This window comes from Hibiscus syriacus, unplaced genomic scaffold (assembly GCF_006381635.1).
Source record: "Hibiscus syriacus cultivar Baekdansim isolate YM2019G1 unplaced genomic scaffold, ASM638163v2 tig00112402_pilon, whole genome shotgun sequence".
NCBI classification, from domain to species: domain Eukaryota; kingdom Viridiplantae; phylum Streptophyta; class Magnoliopsida; order Malvales; family Malvaceae; genus Hibiscus; species Hibiscus syriacus.
Genome location: NW_024063323.1, coordinates 2,637,197 through 2,660,573, shown reverse-complemented (window position 1 = coordinate 2,660,573; position 23,377 = coordinate 2,637,197). Strand labels below are relative to the sequence as shown.

At 32.4% G+C, this 23,377-nt stretch overlaps 1 protein-coding gene across 1 annotated transcript; it reads left to right on the top strand.

The window, feature by feature from the left end:
- Positions 1–9,180: 9,180 nt before the first annotated feature.
- Positions 9,181–12,050, top strand: LOC120179137 (ELMO domain-containing protein A-like). The gene is made up of 8 exons (XM_039184829.1): positions 9,181–9,315; positions 9,420–9,522; positions 10,394–10,506; positions 11,024–11,092; positions 11,353–11,468; positions 11,544–11,598; positions 11,804–11,924; positions 12,007–12,050. Exons 1-8 carry the CDS (start codon positions 9,181–9,183, stop codon positions 12,048–12,050), a joined length of 756 nt encoding a protein of 251 aa, XP_039040760.1.
- The last annotated feature ends 11,327 nt before the right edge of the window (positions 12,051–23,377 follow it).

The following is a 23,377-nucleotide window of genomic DNA, read 5'->3' as shown; positions in this document are numbered from 1 at the left end:
AAATTACCAGACCCAATTTTGGGATGTTACACTGTTACCCTCCTTGAACCACTTTAACCTAGATTTCTGAAGCCATTCCCTTTCCTCTTTGCGATACATAGACCAAAGCTTAGGTCTCAGCGTTCAAATTTCAGTTTTGATTCTGTGACAGTTCCCATTAGCTACCAATGACGCCTCTAGTGCTTGCAGTCTACTTTCAATATCTGGCCAGGATTCAGTATCCTTTTCTCTTGTGTTTGATACCCACACATTAGTTGCTGATTTCACTTCCCTCAGCTTATTACAGATACCTTTAATCGAGTGGGTTCCACAGACTGACTTTACCATCTCAACATACTCCCGATCATCCGACCAATGTGTAAACCATTTGAAAGATTTGGGAGATATTACCTGTTCCTGTGTCTTTAATATTACAGGATTATGGTCAGATAAGCTTCTAGGAAGAGAACTTTGGGCCAGATTTGGACAGCTGAGAAGTACTTCCGGGGAGATGAGAAATCTGTCAAGACGACTAGCCGTGACTGATTCCCCTCCTATGAACCATGTAAAACAGTTCCCTTCAAGAGGAAGATCAACCAAATTACTGGTCTGGATGAACTCAACTAACACAAGCATTGCCGGAACATTTGCAGGCCCTCCACATTTCACTGTGTTGAAATCACCGCCTATAATGACGGGCAACCCTAACTACAGAATTATCTCATCTAGTAGATTAAAGAAATAAATTCTTTCAGCCTGAGAGTTAGGGGCATGGACATTGATGAGACCCACCTCCAAGTGATAATGGATCAGTGTACCGACCAAAACTACTATCCTGCTTGGTAGGATCTTCCTTTTCAGAGAGAAAAAACTTTTATCCCCTCCTCTGGAGACACAACTACTGATTCATGAAAGATATTACCTCTCAGACGCTTCAACAGCCTTGAGTTATTGACAGACGCTTTCGATTCTTACAAGAAAACTATTTTTGCTTTGCTGGAGACGATGGTTTTGCTCACAGCTCTCACTTTTTCATTTCTTCCCAAGCCCCTGACATTCCATGTGATAACTGAGAAATTAATACAAACATGTATTAAATTATACTCATTTAAAAAGTTATGGGCCAATTAATAAATAGAAATAAGTAATAAGTATGGGTCAATTTCATATGCAAGGACTAAATTGAACAAATATGAAATGACAAATAAAAATTTAAATAAATTAAACAACACAAAATAGATCAAATATGAAAAATATTGTAAAATGGACTAAATTGCATTCATTTTATATATATGTAATATAAACTATATAGTTTATATATAAAGTATATGTATTATATATATAACTATATAGTTTTTATATATATATATATATATATATATATATATACATATTATGTATAAACTATATATACCATGTATAAACTATAATACTATATAGTTTATATATGAACTATTGAACTATATAGAACCTACATAGTTTATATATAAATTATATATAAACTATACAATTTATATTTATATATTATGTATAATTATAAATTATATATATTGTATAAATTATATAGTTTATTAATATAAACTATATAGTTTTTATATATATAGTATATATAGTTTAGGGTTTAAGTATCAGGGTTTAGGGTTTAGGGTTTAGGGTTTAGGGTTTAGGGTTTAAGTATTAGGGTTTAGGGTGTATATTTATATTTATATAAACTACATACTATAATTTATATTTATATACTATTTATATAAACTATAGTTTATATTTATATACTATATATATGAACTATAGTTTACATATGAACTATATATATAAACTATATAGTTTACATAAGAACTATATATATATATACTAAAGTTGATATTTATATATGAACTATAGTTTACATATAAACTATATAGTTTATATACTAACTATAGTTTACATATGAACTATATATATATAAACTATATAGTTTACATATGACCTATATATATATATACTATAGTTGATATTTATATACTATATAGTTTACATATGACATATATATATATATATATGCTATAGTTTATATTTATATACTATATATTATATATATAAACTATATACCATGTATAAACTATAATACTATATAGTTTTATATATATGAACTATTGAACTATATAGAAACTACATAGTTTATATAAATTATATATAAACTATACAATTTACATATTATTATTATGTATAATGTATAATTATAAATAATATATATTGTATAAATTATATAGTTTATTAATATAAACTATATAGTGTATATATATATAGTATATATGGTTTAGGGATCATGATTTAGTAGGTTAGGTTTAGGGATCAGGGTTTAGGGATTAGGGATCATGATTTAGTAGGTTGGGTTTAGGGTTTAGGGTTTATATTTATATTTATATAAACTACATACTATAATTTATATTTATATACTATATTTTATACTATTTATATAAACTATAGTTTATATTTATATACTATATTTTATACTATTTATATAAACTATAATTTATATTTATATACTATATATATGAACTATAGTTTACATATGAACTATATATATAAACTATATAAACTCTATAGTTTACATACGAACTATATATATACTAAAGTTGATATTTATATATGAACTATAGTTTACATATGACTTATATATACATACTATTTTTATTTATATACTATATGTAGACACCCGTTTTGTCCGAAAAAATAAAAAATTATATTATAATAATCATTATATTATAATAATTATTATAAATTATAATAATTATTAGTATTAATATTTTGTATGTTTTTATTTCTCTAGCAGGCTTCACTACAAGCCCAAATCAATTTACAAATAATTGGACCTCAAATTACAAACAATACAGCCCGGTCCAAACGCATATCATTTTAATAAATAATAGTATTTAAATATCATTTGAAAAATAAATATATTATAACTGATTCAACTATCATGCCATTTTTTATATATTTGCCAGACTCGAAACATTTGTCGGTTTCCTGTTGAACGAATCTGATTTTTTTATTATTTAATGATCAAGGTAGCTCTAATATTGTTCAGCACACAGCAGGGTAGATCCTTCACTGCATTTTCTTTAAGAAAAAGAGAAAATCTCGGCAGTGGCATTTCCACTTACCTTGGTAATGAAATAAAATGGTCAAAAGATTACTGGATCTAGGATATGTTGATGGCTTTGGACTTTGGAGTAGGGAACATACCAACATTATTATATATATGTTCATGCACCCACATGGGCCACGTCCCCACTGCCCAATTTGCTTCCAAATATTCCCCCATTTTTTATAATTTTCTTGGATTGATATATTAGAATATTACAATAATAAAAACAATTTTAATGGCCAATGTTTATTTTATTAATTTACATAATGTTATGGATTGATAGAATATTGCTAAAAAGTCCAACGGCCCATGCCCTGCTCGTGCATGCCCGACAGCACTCGGGTATCCCACGCTCATGCCCCACATTATCGTGTCTATACTCTGCACTCCATTAGAGACCAAACGTTTGATTCAAGGCAGAAGATAAGAGAATTAAAAGCGAGGAAATACTTATCAATAAGGATTAAGGGCTCTCGATCACAAAAAAAAAAAAAAAAAACAACAGTGCATTCGAACAAATTATTTTTGGAAGCAATAGAAACGATTCGTGTTTTTTCGATCAAACACCCAAATATTTTTCTGTGTTCTTCATTTGTTCATCCAGTTCTTCCTCAAAACCCTCTTTTGATCTTCAAAAACACCTAAACACAAACCATTTCGTGTTTATTTTGATCAAACACCCACAAATTCATCCATTGTTCATCCGTGTTCATCTATTCGAAACCTTTATTTTTTTCCTACGGATTCATGGATAGTTTTTCGTACGAGTTGAATTACTCAGGTATTTCCCATTCCTTTTTGTTTCATTTTTTAAATTTTATTTTAATATTCGAATTAATTTATTATTTATTTGTTTTGTAGGTCAAAGCCCAACAGATCAGAATGACAATCATTCTGAAAGAGGTAAACTATCCATTCATTTTTTTGTATATGTTTGATATATATATATATATGGTTTATTGTTGTTAATATATATATATATATATATATATATATAATATATACTGGTTTATTGTTGTAATATAAACTAAGTAACTAACCAAGTTTTTTTTGCAAGGGGATGTCAATGATGTACTGTCTGAAGCAATTGATTTAAATAAATCCAATAAGAGGAAGTCCACTAGTTCATCCGAATTTGGGAGAAGAACCTCTCCTGTTTGGGACCACTACACATTCATCAAATCTGATGATGCTTCTATTTACGCCGAGTGTAAGTATTGCAAAGTTAAAAGGTATAAAACTGATTCTTATATTGGTACTTCTAACCCTAAAAGGCATACTGAGAAATGCAAAGCATATAAAAAATTTCTTGCTGAAAATCCTGTTAGTGTAGATTCTTTTGATCAAAACAAATACTGTGAATTGTTTGCTGAGGCTATTCTGTGTCATGGTTATGCATATAGTATTGTTGAGCATGAAAAACTTAGGGATTTACATCATTACCTTAATTATTCTGTTAAGGATATATCTAGGTATACTGTTACTAAGTATTGCATGTTGGAGCATGAAAAACATAAGAAATTGCTACTTGATTCATTGCATACTGTTTCAAGTCGTGTTTGTTTTACATGTGATGGTTGGTCTGCCTGCACTTCACGTTCTTATTTTGCTCTTACTGCTCATTATGTTGATAATAACTGGAAACTTCAGTCTAAAATTCTTAATTTTCGTCGTTTTCCTCCTCCTCATGATCGGGAGTCAATATTTAAGTTTGTTAAAAAGATGATATGTGAGTGGGGTCTTGAAAAAAAAGCATTTACTATTACACTTGATAATGCTTCTACAAATGATAAAATGGTCAGGAGACTGAAAGATGATTTGAATGTCATTTCTCCTCTTCCATGCAATGGTAAGTACTTTCATATAAGATGTGCTGCCCACATTTTGAACTTGATAGTTCAAAAAGGTTTGAAGGTAATTGATTCTTCTGTTAATAAATTGTGTGAGATTGTTAAGTTTATTGATTCTTCTGATTCTCGACTTTGTGCATTTGAATTAGCTGTTAAAGACTGTGATACTTCTTTCTCTGGTAAGTTAGTATTAGATGTTCCTACTCGATGGAATTCTACTTACTTGATGGTTCATAGGGCACTTGAGGCTAGATTAGCAATTAATTTGTTTGTTAATAGGGAAAATGAGTTGGATTTCATTACTGATCAAGAGTGGGAAATTGTTCAAACAATCTGTGATTTTCTTGAGTCTTTTTATGAAATTACAACTCTGTTCTCTGGTTCTAAGTATCCCACTTCTAACTTGTATTTGGCTAATATTGTTTCAATTGAAAAACTATTATGTGATGCTCATAATGATCTATGTGAAGGTATTTCTGCAATGGCTAGACCCATGCTTGAACTATTTGAGAAATATTGGTCTGATCACTCAATGATTCTATCTTTTGCTGTTTTACTTGATCCTCGATATAAATTACAACTTCTGAAAGAGTTGTACAATGTTCTTTATGTTGAGGATGAGGTTCAAAGGAGGGTAAGTCTCATTTATAATGAGTTTCTGGACTTATATGTATTTTATTAAAAAAATGCATCTTGTGGTTCTTCCTCTTATTCTTCTGTCCAAAGTAACAAATCCTTGGGCATAAGCGAGTCAAGTTCCAATCGGCCTCGATCTTTTAGAAAAGCAGATTTATTTCAGGTTAGTAATTACAATTTTAAGTTGAATTTATTTTTATTTATTTCTTGTTTTTATTTACTAATCTTTGTCTTTTATTTTTTAGACTTTCGAGCTGCTTCAAGGAGTGGACGATCTGATGTTGATTCTTACATCAGTTTGCCTCTTGTCCCTCATACTGGAGAAATTGAATTTGATATTTTGGATTATTGGAAAAATCAAAGTATTTCATATCCGGTACTTTCTCGCATGGCGAGAGATATATTGGCTATTCCAATTACTTCGGTTGCATCCGAATCCTCCTTTAGTATGGGAGGTCGAATTTTGAACAAATTAAGAACTAAACTCTTACCTAAAAATGTTGAGATTTTTATAACAACCCGTAATTGGTTGTATGGTTTTGAGTCGGAGGATAAGGACGAAGAATACCTTTCTGTGGTTAACGAGTCTTCGTTGTAAAGGTAATCCAAATTGTTATTTAATAAAATTTTCAAATTGTTTATTAATAAGTCTTTTCCTTTAGCTTTATCACTGATTGTATGTTTTCTTAATGTAGGATGCTTGCTGAATTGATGCAACGATACTTGCTAAATTGGTACATTGATGCTTATCGGTTGCTGCTGTCTATTACTCACTGATGCCTTGTAGACTTAAATCAATTTTAGAACCTTATAAATTCTTATCTAAAATAGTTACTCATGTTTAATTATGTTGGTGACATTTTGGCTTTTAAAGTTAAAAAGTTGCCCATAATTAAACATAGTGGTAGCATTTAGGTATATGCTCGATGATGATATTTCTGGTAGTATAGTTAGGCTTTTTAGCCTTGTAAACATTAGCTATAAGATCTGAGAGCATTTATTTCAACATACATTTATTTTGTTTAGTTGATTTTATTGTAATTTTAGTGTTTTCAAGTGTAATAAAATTACCTTCATTTATAAATATTTATTTAGTATTTGAAATGTTATTCAAGTTTTTAATATTTAATAAGTCTCTTTCAATTAATATATTTTGATTTTAAAATATCAAGTTAAGTTTATTTAAATTATTATTCAATTTTCACATTAAAAGTAAATTATATTCATGAATATTTTAACTTAATTAATAAAATTTATTAAAATAAAATTTAATAAGATAATATTTAAATTTAATTTAGTGATTTTAAATAAAAATTTATAATAAGAAATATAAAGAAATTTATGAATTGAAATTAACATAAAAATCAAATTTATAATATACAAATTATAATTAATATAAAACTATTTAAAAAAAATAATCATATTAATTTGATTATCATAGTAATTTATGATAAAATTTTAAAAAGTAATCATATTAATTTAATTATCAAAATAATTTAATTATCATAAGTTTATTATAAATTTAAAATAATATAATTAAATTAATTGTAACTTTACTTATAAGTTAGGATAATATCATATCACTTTAACAACATGTCGGATCATTTACAGATTGAGTCAATTACAGGTCAGGTTCATAACAGGTCAGGTTGAAAACAGGTCGGGTAATACCAGTTATTTACCAGGTCAATCTCGGGTTCGAGTTCATATCAATCGGATGTAGTTCGGGTTCGGGTATCATATTTTCGGTTTAATTCGGGTTCAGGTCGTTCTCAGGTCGGGTGCAGGTCGGGTTCAGATCCACAATTTTCAGGTCCAACTCGGGTTCAGATCAACACCAGTTCCGACTCAAGTCGGTTTCGGATCGTTACAGCACAGGTCAAAAACAGTTTTAACTCGAGTCGATTTCAGTCAGTTTTACAGGTCGGGTTAGTTTTTTACACCCCTAGTTCACCCAAACAAGTAACTTTGCCCTATTTGTTTTGAAGTAAAAGACTAATTTTCAAGTAAAAATACATAGAAAAATTTTAGGAGAAAAATAAAGAAAAATCTCGAATCCTTCTTTTGGGCTAATCATTGTCTGAATTTTACATAAAAAAAGTTAAATTTGAGATGATCCTAATTGGGTCATATTTGATATTCTCATATTCGTCTTATATACTTTTTTTATTCCTGTAGTCTTGACTAAAACAAGGGTAAACTACACTTTTGGTAATTAAATTTTATTGTCTCTCTTATTTTACTTATTATACTTTCAATATTTTTAATTTGTTCACTAGACTTTATAGATTGATTTTTTTTGTCATTCCGCCTTTAAATAATTAACGACGTTATGACATGACCGTATTTTAATCAAAATGACATCGTTTTATTCTAAAATTTAATTTCTTCAAGTATTGAAAACAACATCATTTTGATGTAAGTTGCCATGTCATAATGCCATTTAATTATTTAATGGCAGAGTGACAAAAAAATTCAATTAATTAGAGTAAACTAAAAAAACTAAAAGTATAGTGAGTAAAATAGGAGAGGGAGTAAAGTTTAATTACCAAACGTATAGTTTACCCTTAAAATAATCATAACTCAAACTATTAATGTTGAATTGATATATTTTAAAATATGTTAAAAAAAAGGAAATTGATGGATTCGTACATGGATATATTAACCAAAAAATAATCAGATCTCATAAAAAAAATTCGTAAATGAATTTGATGTTCCAAACTTAGAAACGAGTTTCATTGAATTATCTTGAACATATTGTTCTCTCTACTATGCATGGATGCAAATCACATATAATTATTCATTGAATATATGTGTGTATATTGCATATGGCGAGGAAATGAAATCTATTTTTTAAATTGAATTGATCTTTAATTAATTTGTGAAATTAAATTAATCCAAATAGATGATGACCCGGAAGGGGTAACCTGTAAATTTTATTTTCCATTTTCCCACGCGAATTGGTTTTCAGATTTGAGGAGGAGGTTGAGAAATTGGGATTTGGTATCTCTTTTATTTCTTCACAACGAACTCCGATACCAATAGAGGGGGAGAGGATGAGAAATTTTAGAGATTCAAAATCACTCAGCTCTGTTATTCTTCTTAATAATTCCTTAATTTGTAACCAAAGCTTTGCTTAGCTTCCACGGTTTCCTCTTATTGTGCAGTAAGGCTTTCTCGAAATTCGTCTTCTCTGGGACGCGCTTCAGGGGGTTAGTTTTCTCTTTTTACTGGTGCAACGTGTGTTTTTTTACGTATAAAATGGGATTGTTCAATGTTTTTGGTATTTAATTGTTTCTATTAGTTTTAGACAAGAATTTATACGTAATTTTAAATCCAGTTGTTTGTTTTATTATTATTTTGTTTGTGTTCTATTATAGCAATTCTGCATGCAAAATTTGTCTCTACTTGGAAAAATTGACGATAAACTTGTAGGCGCCCAACATTTTTTCTTGAATTTCTGGTACTTGCATGTTTAATCTATTATACTAGCGGTTTGAGGATTTTGCATAAAAATTTCTCTTTTTTGTTATATTTGTTAAATGTTTCTAGAGTTTAAGAAGGATTTGAAGTAAATTTGAAGCAGTAATGTGGTTCAGTTCCTTGACGAAGAGGCTTCCTGGTGGGGATGCTGACATTGAGAATCATGAAACATCATCAGGTTTAAATGATTTAAATGAACCTTTATTGAAGTGTCACAATTACGATGACAAGCATTCTGAGGTGATTTCGTGGTTGTTTTCGCTAAGTGTTCCTTTTTGCAAGTTGTTTCTTTTGAGGGTTAGGGTAATCGAGATGTTAAATTTGCTATGTTTGGTGTTGTATAGGGGCATATGTCAAAGGAAATAACGGATGAAGAGCGAAGGAAGGCAGATCTTCAGTGGGAATCTTTGTTCTCCAACTTGATTATGCAGTGGACAAACTGGATGGGTGTGGGTTTCTTAGTTATAGATATGAGATTTTGTTGCCTATTATGTCTGTAATTGCAGTTTCAAAATATTTTTATTTAATCGTTTCTCTCTGTAGTTGATTGCTAACTTTGAAAGTTAAACCACTAAGCTAGCCTGTCTTGATATGTCGGTATGTAGATCGCCGATCATACAATTTGGCCATGCTAGAATCTGGACATCAATATGCTTATATTGTTCCAGTAAATTTAGCTCGGGGTTTCTACTGCTCTCACCATCTTCTGTTCATGTGACAGTTTCCCTTGATAAAAGGCGTGTTGGGCGGATCTTTCCCTATCAATGTAGATAATAGAAATGCACATACTCCATACTCCATTACTTTTTTTTTTGGTCATTGGTATTGTTTATGCAGCACATGATTTTATAACTTGACATGCATTGATATATTAATGGAGGACATTTTTTTTTCGTAGAAAAGAGAAATCTATACCCCCAAAGTGAGGATTTATAAAAATAGAGCATCACTATGTCTTAGACCTTGTTCTTCCTTAGGTTCTCTATATGGACTAGAAAGGTTCCTGATTGGTGGCATTTCTTTTACAAGATGGACTAAATGTATATTCAGAGGCATTTTAAACTTATACAACAAGGTTATAGTTTGGTATATAGACAGAAGTTTTTCTCTTCTTTTGAAATATAATAAATTTATATGCTCCGGATAAGCGACTTGATGTGCATATAATTGCCTGCATTGATGATTACTTGTCTTTCTGCTGCAAACATAATGTTTTATTGCCCGTTCGTTGTTAAATTCTTTGCTCTATTTGACTTCTTATAATTGTGGGAATTTATTAGCAGTTCAGTTACTCACAGTTTAATCTTGGTTGTTCCAGCTAACATTGTCCAAGGATCTGGAACATCTATTGTACAACTTTTTCGTGTACATTTTAACATCCAAAATGGACAAAACCAGAAAGTTGCTGCACCTGCTCTTAGTACTTTACAGGTATAATCAGCATTGCACTTTTCCAGAGTATTTTTTTTATTTGAATCCACTTTTTAATTTGCTCTAGTAATGTGAAAGAGAAGCTAGTAAACAGAATCTAGCTCCATAAGTGTGACTGTGGCAGAAAGAGAAACTAGTAAATATAATCTGGTTATCTTGAGTACTGAAAATCTAAACCAAACTTCAAGCCAGTTTGAGAGTTCACTTTTAGCTGTTACAGTTTTCCAAAGTACTATAGGATCCTGACAAATACTGTATGTAAGAAAACATCTAAAAGAAAGGAAGTTTTCATTTTTACCGGAAGTTTGAGTATTGAAGTTGGTCCTGAGAATGAGCTTGGGGAAATAAGTGAAGCTTATGAGCAAACAAAGCTTTTATTGTAAATGAGTTGACTAGGCCAATAGAACAAGTCTTATGTGCTTGGGGTTAGTTGTGTCCCTTTAAAAGGCCAAATGGTCTTGTCGCCATTGACCGTTATCTTTGGTTTTTTCATGTTTGGAATAACGTGCTGCTGTAGAAAGAGAGGCTGAAAAGGCTACAGAAACGACTAGAAGTCCCCTTTGATGGATCTCAGCTGGAGCATCAAGTAGGTTTTGTTATAACCAGTATGCTTGTCTATTTGTTAATTCATTCTTCCATTTTTTTAAAATTATTTTCCATGACCTTTAGTGTGCTTAATGCACTTGTGATAAAAATGGGCCAATTCTGCCATTTTCTTCCGGAATGGAAAATACTAGCTGTCACCTTTCCGGTATTTCCCCTGTATACAAATGTATGCCTGAGCAAATGATGCTTCTTGGTACTATGGCTGATTATGTAGTCATTTATGTTCTTTGGACCGGCAAGGATACTCTTTGGCAGTTATGGAGATTGGCTTATCCTAACAGGGAGCTTCTATATCTTAAATCGGAGCTTTGGGGGGACATGGGATGGCAAGGGACGGACCCTTCAACAGATTTTCGGTATGCCAGGTTGTTTTGGTTGGTTTCTCTATTCCTCTTTGATGCTTATTCATGTTATTTCGACACTATTTGAAGGGGTGGAGGGTTCATATCATTGGAGAATCTCATCTTTTTTGCCAAGAACTATCCGGTTCGTAACCTTTTCCTTACCCAGATTAAGTCTTTTTGGTTAAATATCCCCCATATGGAGTATTTGGGAACCGCCCGACTTTTGTAATGAAGCATATCTTGTGTATCTTATTGCATTGATATGCTTGACAATTATTTTGTTCACTAGCATGTATTTGCAGCCATGGTTGGGTCATACTCTGAATTTTGGTATTTCCTTTTAACAGGAATCTTTCCAGTGTTTGTTGCACAAAAAAGATGGAAACCGGGCTGATTGGGAATATCCGTTTGCTGTTGCAGGCATCAATATTTCCTTTATGTTGGTTCAGATGTTGAATCTGCGAACACGTAATGGACTTTCAGAACTAGAAATTGTCTGCTGTTTGACTTGTCAAAAACTAACACTAATTATGTTGTATCTGTTGGAAAGCCATCAAGCCTGGCTGGAATTCGTTTTCTGCAACTACTCGGTGAAGATGAAACAGCATTCGACAATCTTTTCTGTGTGGTCTTTCAGATGATGGATACACAATGGCTCATCAAACGAGCTTCATACTTGGATTTCAACGTAAATTAGTCCGGCGAATGATCCTATCCAGTGCTTCTTGAGCTTTATCTTCAAATCAATATTTTCCATGTTTCTTGAGCTATTATTTATATCAATGTTTTCCATCTTTTTTTCTTGTTTCCAGGATGTTCTGAAATCAACAAGAAAACAGTTAAAGCGTGAACTCGAACTAGATGGTGTCTCTAGTGTGAAAGATCTACCGGCTTTTAATATGCTGAGAAGCAGAGAAGGTAACTTTCGAAAATGTACATATAAAACTCATAAAAATTAACCTTTAATCACTATCAAGTTACCAATTTGTTTCCAAATTAATTCAACAAAACAAATTTAACATTATCAAATTACATGCCACTATCTAAATCAAAATCCATCGTATGATGTCTTACTGATATTGAAATATACCTCTCGATGCTTGATGTCACTTTGAACTCTTTATTCTTATTATTTGCTTTTTACCTACGTGTGAAAATCATCACACGCTAAGTATAAACTTAGTAAGGCAATTAAAACAATATACAATGCAATACAATTCATGCATGAATTTAGATTTCAAATCCAATGCCATAAAACCATGCTAATAGCATCTTCAATATTTTACCATGATCAAAATAATATAAAATTTCTTACCATTTATCCCTATAAGCTCATAAGCTTATTTTTACCAAAATACTTACCATTTAAATTCCATAAGATCGTAAGCTTATTTTTCCAATATACTTGCCATTATTCCATAAGCTCATAAGCTTATTTACATGGTTATCATTTATTAACCAATAAAACATAATCCATAGTCAATAGCCCAATATTAAACCTTGAGGACCCTGGGTATTCGAGTAATATTTTCACCGTAGTGCTACACATAAGGTCGTGCCCACCTGAAGTGTATTACACATAAGGTCGTGCCCACCATATACACCGAAGTATATTACACATAAGGTCGTGCTCACCATATACACCGAAGTGTATTATAAACCTGTAGCTGCTATACTCTATGGCATGCCAACTATACCTTGTCCCTCAATGACTTTTTTGGGCATATAGTTTACTTTATTCGATCCATCCATGGCAAAGTATATTATCAAATTTAACATTGGGCAGTTTATACCCGAAAACATTCATCGTAAAATATCACATTTTTCATGATCAATGCATTTTAATTTCATACTCTGACATATCAATGTCAATTTATAAAAAATGATATAAAATCATGTCGATATAAACAAGGTCGACTTATCGCAAGTCTTCCTTATGATGTATAAAACATCCATATATAATTTCATGCATGTATTGCACTCACCTTGACACTTTATAATTTTCCAAATTTGTGCCTCACTATTGTCCACAATAAACCCACTTGACTTGCTTCAAATCGCAAATAAATCATAATCTGTAATATTCACAATTTCATAACGATACATATGTTAGTATTCTACTAACATAAACATATCCCATAATAACTCCATAATATATTTGAAACTCATTATCTATCAAAATACTTATCTCGTAATAATTCCTATAACATTGGAATCAACTTTTCCAATTTAAACAAAATGGTCCTTCACCATTTTATCACTTAGAATTTCAATATAAAAATTCCAGTATTGAAATTATTATAAACCAAGTACCCATACCAAGGCATAATTAAAATAAACACTCCCAACAATTCAAAATTTGTATTACAATCACCAAACTTTCTAAAATTTCCATAATCCGACAACTTGCACCGCCTTTAAAGAATCAATATTCTGTATTGATATACACACTGGAATTTAATTCCGTTTCTTCCGTTGAAAACTAGACTCGAATAAAAATCTATCCATATAAATAACTTCGTCTAATTCATTCTGTACAATTTATGGTGAATTTTCAAAGTTGACCAACAGAATCTGTTTTGCAGAATCTGCTATCCGATTTTTCTGACATTTCCTTGGTTAAAAATTTATATCTCTTTGTATACACCTTGAAATTGATCCTCATTTGTTTTAAACGAAACTAGATCAATATATGAACATAATATATAAAAATAATCTCGAAATTATTTTTATATAATTTCTGGTGAATTTTCGAACCTATTGCCAAATTCAAAATCCAAACTGTTTTCTTTAACTTCATTCTTAGACTCTTCATCAATTCTTACAACCAATCCTTTAAAATCACTAAACTCTTCAAAACCCATAAAACACAAGAATCAAAATCCCCTTTCATCAAATCAAGATAAACTTGAACACTAACAATAGCATGCAATATTGGTATAAAAAGATAGCGTTTTTCGCATAAAACAATTTTCTATTTTTAGCATACTCAAAATCCTAAGGAAATTGCTTGAAATTGAAATCAAAGCTTGCTCTTACCTTTGAAGAAGCTCACGTATGGTTGGAGAAGAAGATGAGCAAATTTTGTTGAAATGTAGAGAACATTTCATCTTAATTTACCTTAAATTCCACTTAAATGAATAAAATATTCATTTAATTGGGATAATATCAAATCACCCTAAATGAATATTCTTAATTACCATAAAACCATGACAACTCATCCTTATCATATTTCAAAATCAAAGCTGAATTATTTTGACTTTTAATTCCGAAATTCCCCTTTAATTTTCAAAAATTGCATTTTGGTCACTAAATTTCAATGTTTCGGTTAAATTTGAAAAATTGCACAAACCAAATTTCTCTGATCCAAAATATTAAAATAATATTTCCAACCATTTTATAACATCCTTCAAATTTTTGTATAATTCCAATTCGATCGGAATTACCAATTCCTTATCGGACTTTAACCCTTTCTAATTTTTCTTTACTAAAATTCCAAATCAAATTTAACTCGGCTCATTTACACCGCTACACCGACAATGGTTTCAAATCTATTTTTGGTGTCTGCAAAATAGAAGTTAACAATTTAGTTTTTTTGAAGGAGTTAAGCGTAAATTTGAATCAACAAACAAAATATTTTTTAACTCCCTTGATTCATCATCTTCATCCTCCAATTTCTTGCACAAATCTTCAGAAAAATAGTTTCCTTAAATTTATCGATAAAAGGTTATAAATACCAATGAAGTTAATGTTTACCATATAATCTATATAATTTATTTCCTGGTAAACATCAAATTTTACTACTTCACTCAAATTTTGTAGCAAGAATTTCGCTTCTAGCGTTGATCTTAGTCGGAGCCGTGCTTAGGAATAGTTTTCCAAGTAGAATTTTGGAAGAGTTATTAGAACGATAATCTTCCATGTCAATGACGTAGAAATATGTCAGAAACATTAAATCGTTTACCTTTACTATTAGATTTTCAAAAACTCTTTTGGGATACGCCACAAATCTATCGGTGAGATAGATCGTCACATCTATTTCTTTCAAAGGCTCAACACTAAGTAAGTTATAAATCGAAAGAGGTTTAATATTTATAGGTGCTCCCAAATCATACATAGCTCATTTTTTTACCTATATTACCAATCTTACAAAGGAACACAAACATACCTTGATCCTTGTACTTAGGTGGAATTTTACGTTGAATGATAGTAGAAACATTTTCACCTAAGTTTACCTTTTCATTCCTGGTAAGCATCCTTTTATTTGTGCAAAGATCCTTCAAAAATCTGGCATACCACATAACCTTTTTGATAACATCAAAGAGGGGTATGTTTATCTCGTCCTTTTGAAAAACATTAAGTATCTATTTTTCTTCGGATTGTTTATCGCGCTTAATCAATCTTATAAGAAAAGAATTTGGAACAATATAAGGTGATGGAGTAAGAGGTTATGTTAGAGTTTCTGGTGTTTTCTTCTTCTTTTGGGACTTTGCGTATTCCTTCTCTGGATATCAGTTTTGATGATAATGCCACTTTGAAGGGTGATGACACTGATATTTTGCCTCGGATTTAGCTTAGTTTACGATGATAACTTTTCCTAGGACTCCAATCAACTCACATATTGTGCTAGTTGGCTCATTTGTTTGTCGAGCTCTTGAAAGTGAGTTTCAATCGTAATCTAAAACTTCTCTTGAGAAATTTCCAAACGTTCTACAATTGTCTCCAATGACGATTTCTACGGTTGATACTGCTAACGTGGATGTGGCCTCGGTTGATAGGCTTGATTTGGTATAAGATTCGATCCATAGTTGAAATTCAGATGATATCTCCACCCCATATTATAAGTGTTGGCGTGAGGGTTATATGGTCTCTGGGGAGGTCCTGAAAAGTTCCCTACAGTATATACGTGGGCCGTAGTATCTTCTTGAAGTATATGAAAACAATCCGTAGGATGATCCGACATCATGCATGTAATACCCAAATTATGTACTAGTAGTTTTGGCTTTATCTAAGAGGCATGCAAACCTTATGGATTTAATAATTCAAGTAGTTGGGTCGAGTTTGGGCTTTATTTGGTTTGGATCGAACCCAATTGTCAATAAAAAGGGGATATTTTCTTAGTAGAAAAATAAAGAGTTACCAAGAGTGTAATCTCACCTTTTTTAAGAGATGAGAGCTTTTATGTCACATCTCATCTTTTTCTCTTCAATTTATCCTTCTCATTTCTTTCCCTTCATATTCTCTAAGTAGCCATAGCTTAATGGTAAGTTTTGAGCATTTTTTAAACTTTAAATCCGTCCATAATCACTCTAGTAGCATTATTTTAAGGATTAAAGGCTAGGGTTTTTTATTTTTATAAGAGAAAGTGGGGGTTTTATTATCCAAGCCTAAATAAGAGTGTTTGGTGGTTAAAGGAGCTTTATTTTGGGATTCTATCAGCAAAGTAGCATATTTCTAATCCTTTGGAGTGTTAAGACTTTTATAAGCATGGTGATTTGTTATGATTTAAGTATTTAAGCATTTTAGGGTTTTATACTTGATTCATTCCATAGATGATGAACTGGATGTAAAATATGTGTTTTAATGTCACATTAAGACCCTAAGTAACTTGCTAAAACTTTAGAACATGATTAGGAATCAAACTAAGACATTTAGGATGATTTTTGGGTGTTTATCGAGACTAAATATGACATTTTTGGGTTCTAGTATTGATACTGAAAAAACATTATCGATATTGGATGAACTGGATGTTTTATGGGTATTTTTGGAAGGGAGTATCAATACTCTAAGGAGAAGTATCAATACTCTTGCTAAAGTTTTGAAACTCTTTCCAAAGTATGAAAATTCTTACCAAAGTATTGATACTCTTACGAAAGTATGGAAACTCTTACCAAAGTATGGAAACTCTTGCCAAAGCATGGAAACTCTTAACAAGTATGGAAACTTTTACCAAAGCATGGATACTGTTTCCCTAATATCGATACTAAGGGTAACAATATCGATACTAAGGGTAACAATATCGATACTGAAAAGGTTTTTTTTGGAAAATAGAAGCTGATTTTGGTACTGATACCGATACTTGACTAGGGAGTACCGATACTACATGTAGGGTATCGATGCTACTCAGTTCAGACAGTTTGGTTTTAACCTTTTTAAGGACCTTAATATCTAAGGATAGTTTGTAATAAGGTGATTTAGTCTGTGAGGGACACAAGGGACCAAGATGGCCTAAAAACACTCATAAGAATGGTTTACAACCGATGTAACCATACTAAGCGTAATTGAATTATCTTCAATTGAGCACGTATTCGTATAGTTATGAACAAGGATTGTTGCAGGGGATGCATCGATAAGTGATATGATGGGTAATCAAATTCAATAATAACGGAAGGCGTGTGCTTTGAGAACATCAGTGAATCGAGAATGTATAAGACGACCCTCCAACTCAAGGGGTATTGGGGATAAGTATGATAATAGCAATTAGAGTCTTGCTACTCAGTAATGAACCCTAGTCAGGTATCAGGCTAGCTAGTATTATAGCCATTGAACAACAAACACAAAAACCGATGTTAAGTCATGAAACACATATAGACTTCTTTAGAAATAGAGAATGACTAAAATTTCATTAAGTAACAAACGATTAGAATGGAACAAATTAATAATTAAGAGAAGTAATAGACTAATAATCCCTTTCATAACGTTCTAGATGAGAGAAAGAGAGATAGAACAACTAGTGGGAGGATGACCTCACTTTACTATATTCAACTATGTTAGGGTGTAGCTAGGTTACCTTAGTAGCCCTAGTGGGGCATGGCCAGTGTGCGAGGCACTTTAGTGCTAACCAGGGCGTGGGGCCCAAGCACTCACAATGAGTAGGTTAGCGATGTCAGTTTTTATGACATTTGGGCCCTTAGATATGCATGTATAGTTGTATCAGTCCAGTACAAAAAATATCTTAAACCTTGGCTTAAAGGCTATGTGAGACTGAGCCAATGCTTTAGTTGAACAATAATTATACTGATGCTATGTGACACCGGGTCATCCTCTATGATCTGCCTGATGGCTATGAGAGACCAAGAGATTATTCAACTGCTTAGTGAGAATTATACCGATGATATGTGACACCAGGTTCCCTCAGTTAACTAGTGTCTGATGGCTTTATGAGACTAGATACTAGTCAGTATGACATTCATATATTGCACAACAGAGTCAATGTTGCATTCAGATAATGTACAATAGTGTCAATGTCTCATTTAAAGAATGCACAACAATTACAATCATTAGGGTTAGAGACCCAATAGAGGTGTACTCATGGCGAGGCCCTTAGTAGAGGATTAAGGGAAGCATGAGACTCATATTTCAGTGATATAACAATTAACCCTTAAGTTTGAAGCACTTGATTAAGATTATGCATGTACCTACTACTTAGTACCATGTCTTGAACATACTTGTGTTTAATGATACTCTTAATGTTGCTTTATAATAGAGATTATACTACTTGGCTTTGTAAGCTAAAGTTTATGATGTTTTCCATTCGCAGGCCAGTTGCTTGAGCTGTTTTTGGAGCACTGCCATAGTAGGACTTCCAACATCTCTGTTAGAGTATTGTACTGTAGCTTTAGTGGACATATGTATTCGTCAAACCATACTTGTGTATTTGGTTTATCGAACTCTAAGTTATACTATTTTGATTTTAAATCATGTGTCACAGAGCTTTGATTTTATAAAAGTATTTTCATAACTATTGTATATATTTATTTTGGGACCATATAATATGTTTTAAAATGGGAATAAACATGTTTTGAAAATCAGGGGTTATCACGGTAGCCCAATGTGGCACTTTAGGCCTAGTTGAGTTTAGGGTGTTACATTTAGTGGTATCAGAGTGTCAGGTTGAGTCTATCATAAAACCTAGTGGTTAGTTTTAGTAAGGTATCAGTGAATACATGCCCCTAAGTACTTAAACTACTTTTGTAAGTATGGAATCCTGATGGTTCATTATTTTTTAATCTATTTTGTAGTGTTTTGCGATGGTCGATATTTCCAAGTGTGGTCTCAAAGATAGGATAGAAAGCTGAGCCTTTCATCTAGATAGCTTTAGGGAGAAGTTATTCCATAAGATAGAGAACCATGGAGTCCCATTAGACTTAGGAGTCATAGAGGCGATTTTCTTTAGATGTTTGACCTCCACTCTCAAGGAGATAGTATACGTTATTTCTAAGGTGCAAACTATTCAGTTGGCCACCTAGAGTACTGTAGCACTGATAGAGCCCCTAGTAGAGAGATTGAGGAGATACAAGATAATTGACATCTACGGTTCAAGTGATGATGATCTGATTTCAAATGATCAGTGGTTGAGGGAGACCATGAGGACTTTTGAGGAAGCTTCAGCTTACCTCAGAGGGTAAGTTAGAGTGTGTCACTGCTTTGCTCAAGGGTGATGCTATTGATTGGTGAGAGAATATACAGATGGCTCTACAGCCAGAGGTGTCTACGTGTGATTGGTTCCTAGATAAGTTTAGAGGGAAGTATATCGATGAGGCCTACATAGATGGTTTGAAGATACAATTATCTTATCTAGTTCAGGAAAACTGATCAGTATATGAGTACGGGATATATTTTCTTCAGTTGAGCCATTATTCTCAAGAGTTAGTTGCGAATGAGCCCTTAAGGTATAAGAGGTTCCTTGAGGGACTTCATATTGATATCCATGAACAGTTGGTGATAGACTCACCTAGGGTGTTTTCAGAGTTGACACCTAGAGAGGGTGCAAACTATGAGGAAGAGTTTGCTTGCTTAATCAGGTAGCCCAAGTATGAGGATTTGTGTGCTAATAAATTAATCTAAATCAGTGGCATAGGGGACCATAGGTCCGTGAGAGCAGAGAAGAGTGAAACTAACATTTTTACTCCAGTCGAGTTAGAGTTCAGGTGTAGGGTATCGTAGGAGACCGTCAACTTCTCAGATATGTAACGAGCTTTAGAGGATTTAATAGAGTTTTGAGATATCCAAAGTTCAAGCATTGTGGTAAAAATCATATATGAAGGTGCTTCAAGATTTTTAGGAAGTGCTATAGATGCATATCTTTGGCGTATATAGTGAGGGATTTCCCTAGTTCAGATGGCGATGTCTCAGCTTGACTTAGGGGAGTGACTCTAGTGGTTCAGCTTGGCAGAGAGCCTACCCATAGGGGTGTTAGTTCTATGCATGAACAAGAGAATAGATGAGTGAATCGACCAACCCTTGATAGGACGATGCGTGATCTTTCTTGTTAGATCGTAGAGAGGTAGGGTCAGGACGTTGATGTCGCAGATGAGATATCAGGTATGTTTTCAGATGTTTTAATTTTTCATGTTACTTTAGTAGGCGTAATTGCATGCATTCTTTTGCAATGTCAATTGAACTAGGTAGGAGAAATATTCGTGTAGAGGATCTTATCATAAGGATCTAAGTGCCAAGTTGGTGAAACTTAGCATAATAGGCAAAGTTTACCTTAGATATTCTTCAAGAGTCATGGGTCCAGAGGTTTTTAAACAGGTGGTTGTCCCTTGTTCAGTTGAGGGCCAACTTTAAGAAAATATTGAGCCTTAGAGTCTTTCACTTTTTTTGTGTTTCCTAAGGGAGTATTCTTATAGGTAGCTAAGTATGAGACTATAAGGACTTTTTGCGTCAATAGTTGAGAGGGTTCATGTGATCGACCCGTAGAGATTTTGGAAATTCCAAGTTCAACATTGGAGATAAGGATCTATATGAGAGTGTTAAAAATACCTAGGTTACTCTTGCAATATAATGATCACCTTGTTTTCCCAAAATATCAGGATACATCTCAACTAGTGCCAAGGCACTTCAATTACTAACTAGGCACAAATGTCCCAAGTACTCACGAGGAGTAAGCTAGCAGGGTTAATGTTTTGAAGAAGTAGTTTCGGTTTTCACCCTAATTTCTAAGGGTATTATAAGTAAGATAGTAAGATATGAATCTCGAGGTAAGTGAACCTTCTGACGTCACCATGATGTCTTATTACATGGACAATAAGTGAATCAGCTAAGTAAGCCAAGCCTTGTCAGTGATGTCTTCTTGTTGGTATATAAGTGCGAGCAATATACAACATATAGCAGCAAGCAACGTTGCGTAGTAACATGGATTTTAGTGCTTCAGACTAAAGGAGATCAAGTACATTAAGTGTCATTTGACTAGCATTAGTAGTTATTGGATAGCTAAATGGTTGTAAGTGATAATGAGTGTATGACATAGAGTCTCAAAACCATTATATCAAAATGCAGTTTCAAGAGATCTCTGTTTTGTAAGGTGTGTTCTACAAGAGAGCTAGATATTACTAGTTTTGATAGGCAAGTGGTCAATTTCCAGTTCTGAGTACCTTAGATGCACAAGTTGATAAGTAGCGTTTATGTGAGTTGTTAGGGAAATAAGAAATATTCATGTAGCATAGATGAATATTGAATTATTTTTGTACAACAAAAACATAGAGATCGACGTTAGAAAGTCAAGAATTATCATCATATCTTTAGTAGTTGATATCAAGACCATGTTGGCAAGTGTCTTAAGATTTCGACGTGTAGCATGACGAGTTACCTATGCTCAGTGGGTAAAAGAGGTTATCGAGTTATGCAATAAGTTAACTCGATTGAGTAAGGCTAGTCAGTGAAAGGTTTAGCGATAGTAGTTGAGTCATGGAGTAACATTCTCTTTGTGAAATGTTCCAAGTATTCAGATTTAGGATGACCAGAGTAAGTTGTTATTCTTTCCAAAGAAATTTCAAGGAGGGGATAGTTATAACACCCCAAAGTTTGGGCTTGTATTTTAGGGTTTACCTGAGAGGCATGTGGACCCGTGGATTTTATAGGTCAAATCATTGGGCCGAGTGTGGGCTTTATTGGGTTTGGATCATGCCCAATTGTGAAGAAAAAGGGGATTTTTGCTTAGTAAAATAATGAAGAGTGTGATTTCACCTTTTTAAGAGATGAGAGCTTTTATATCTCATTTTATTTTTTCTCTTTATTTAATCATTCTTATTTCCTTTTCCTTCATCCTCTCTAAGTAGCCATAACTCAAAGGTAAGTTTTTGAGCCTTTTTCATACTTCAAATTCATTCATAATCCCTCTAGTAGCATTGTTTTTTGGACTAAAGCTTTGAGTTTTTATTTTTCCAAGAGAAAGTACAGTGTTTTATCATCCAAGCCTAGAGAAGAGTGTTTGGTGGTTAAAGAAGCTTCATTTCAGGATTCCATTAGTAAACTAGTATATTTCTAATTCTTAGGAGTGTTAAGGCTTTCATAAGCATGGTGATTTGTTAAAATTTGAGTATTTAAGCATTTTAGGGTTTTATACTTTATTCATGCCATAAATGAAAAATTTGATGTAAAATATGAGTTTATTACACTTTAAGACCCTAAGTAACTCCCTAAAGCTTTAGCACATGATTAGGAACAAAACTAAGTCATTTAGGATGTTTTTTGTGTCTAAATATGATATTTTTGGGTTCGAATATCGATATTGGAAGAAAAATATTGTATTGGATGAAGTAGGACATTTTTTTGGGCATTTTAGGCAGGGAGTGTCGATACTCTAAGAAGAAGTATTGAAACTTTTTCCAAAGTATGGAACCTTTTACCAAAATATGTAAATTCTTACCAGAGTATGTAAACTTTTACCAAAATATGGAAACTCTTAAAAAAGTATGGAAACTTTTACCAAAGTATGGAAACTTTTACCAAAATATGGATACTCTTTCCCTCGTATCGATACTAAGGGTAACAGTAACGATACTAGGAGGGGTTTTTGGAAAACAGAAGTTGATTTTGGTACCAATACTGAGGGGAGTATCGATACTTGATTAGGGAGTACCAATACTATATGTAAGGTATCATTGGTACTTAGTTTGGATGGTTAGTTTTGACCT

What these genes read in the sequence shown, in the direction of transcription:
- LOC120179137 (XM_039184829.1), top strand. Translation starts at nt 9,181, where the DNA reads ATGTGGTTCAGTTCCTTGACGAAGAGGCTTCCTGGTGGGGATGCTGAC. An exon ending in CTGCTCTTAGTACTTTACAG is followed by an intron (nt 10,507 to 11,023) that starts GTATAATCAGCA and finishes GTGCTGCTGTAG; the next exon opens with AAAGAGAGGCTGAAAAGGCT. An exon ending in GATCTCAGCTGGAGCATCAA is followed by an intron (nt 11,093 to 11,352) that starts GTAGGTTTTGTT and finishes TGGACCGGCAAG; the next exon opens with GATACTCTTTGGCAGTTATG.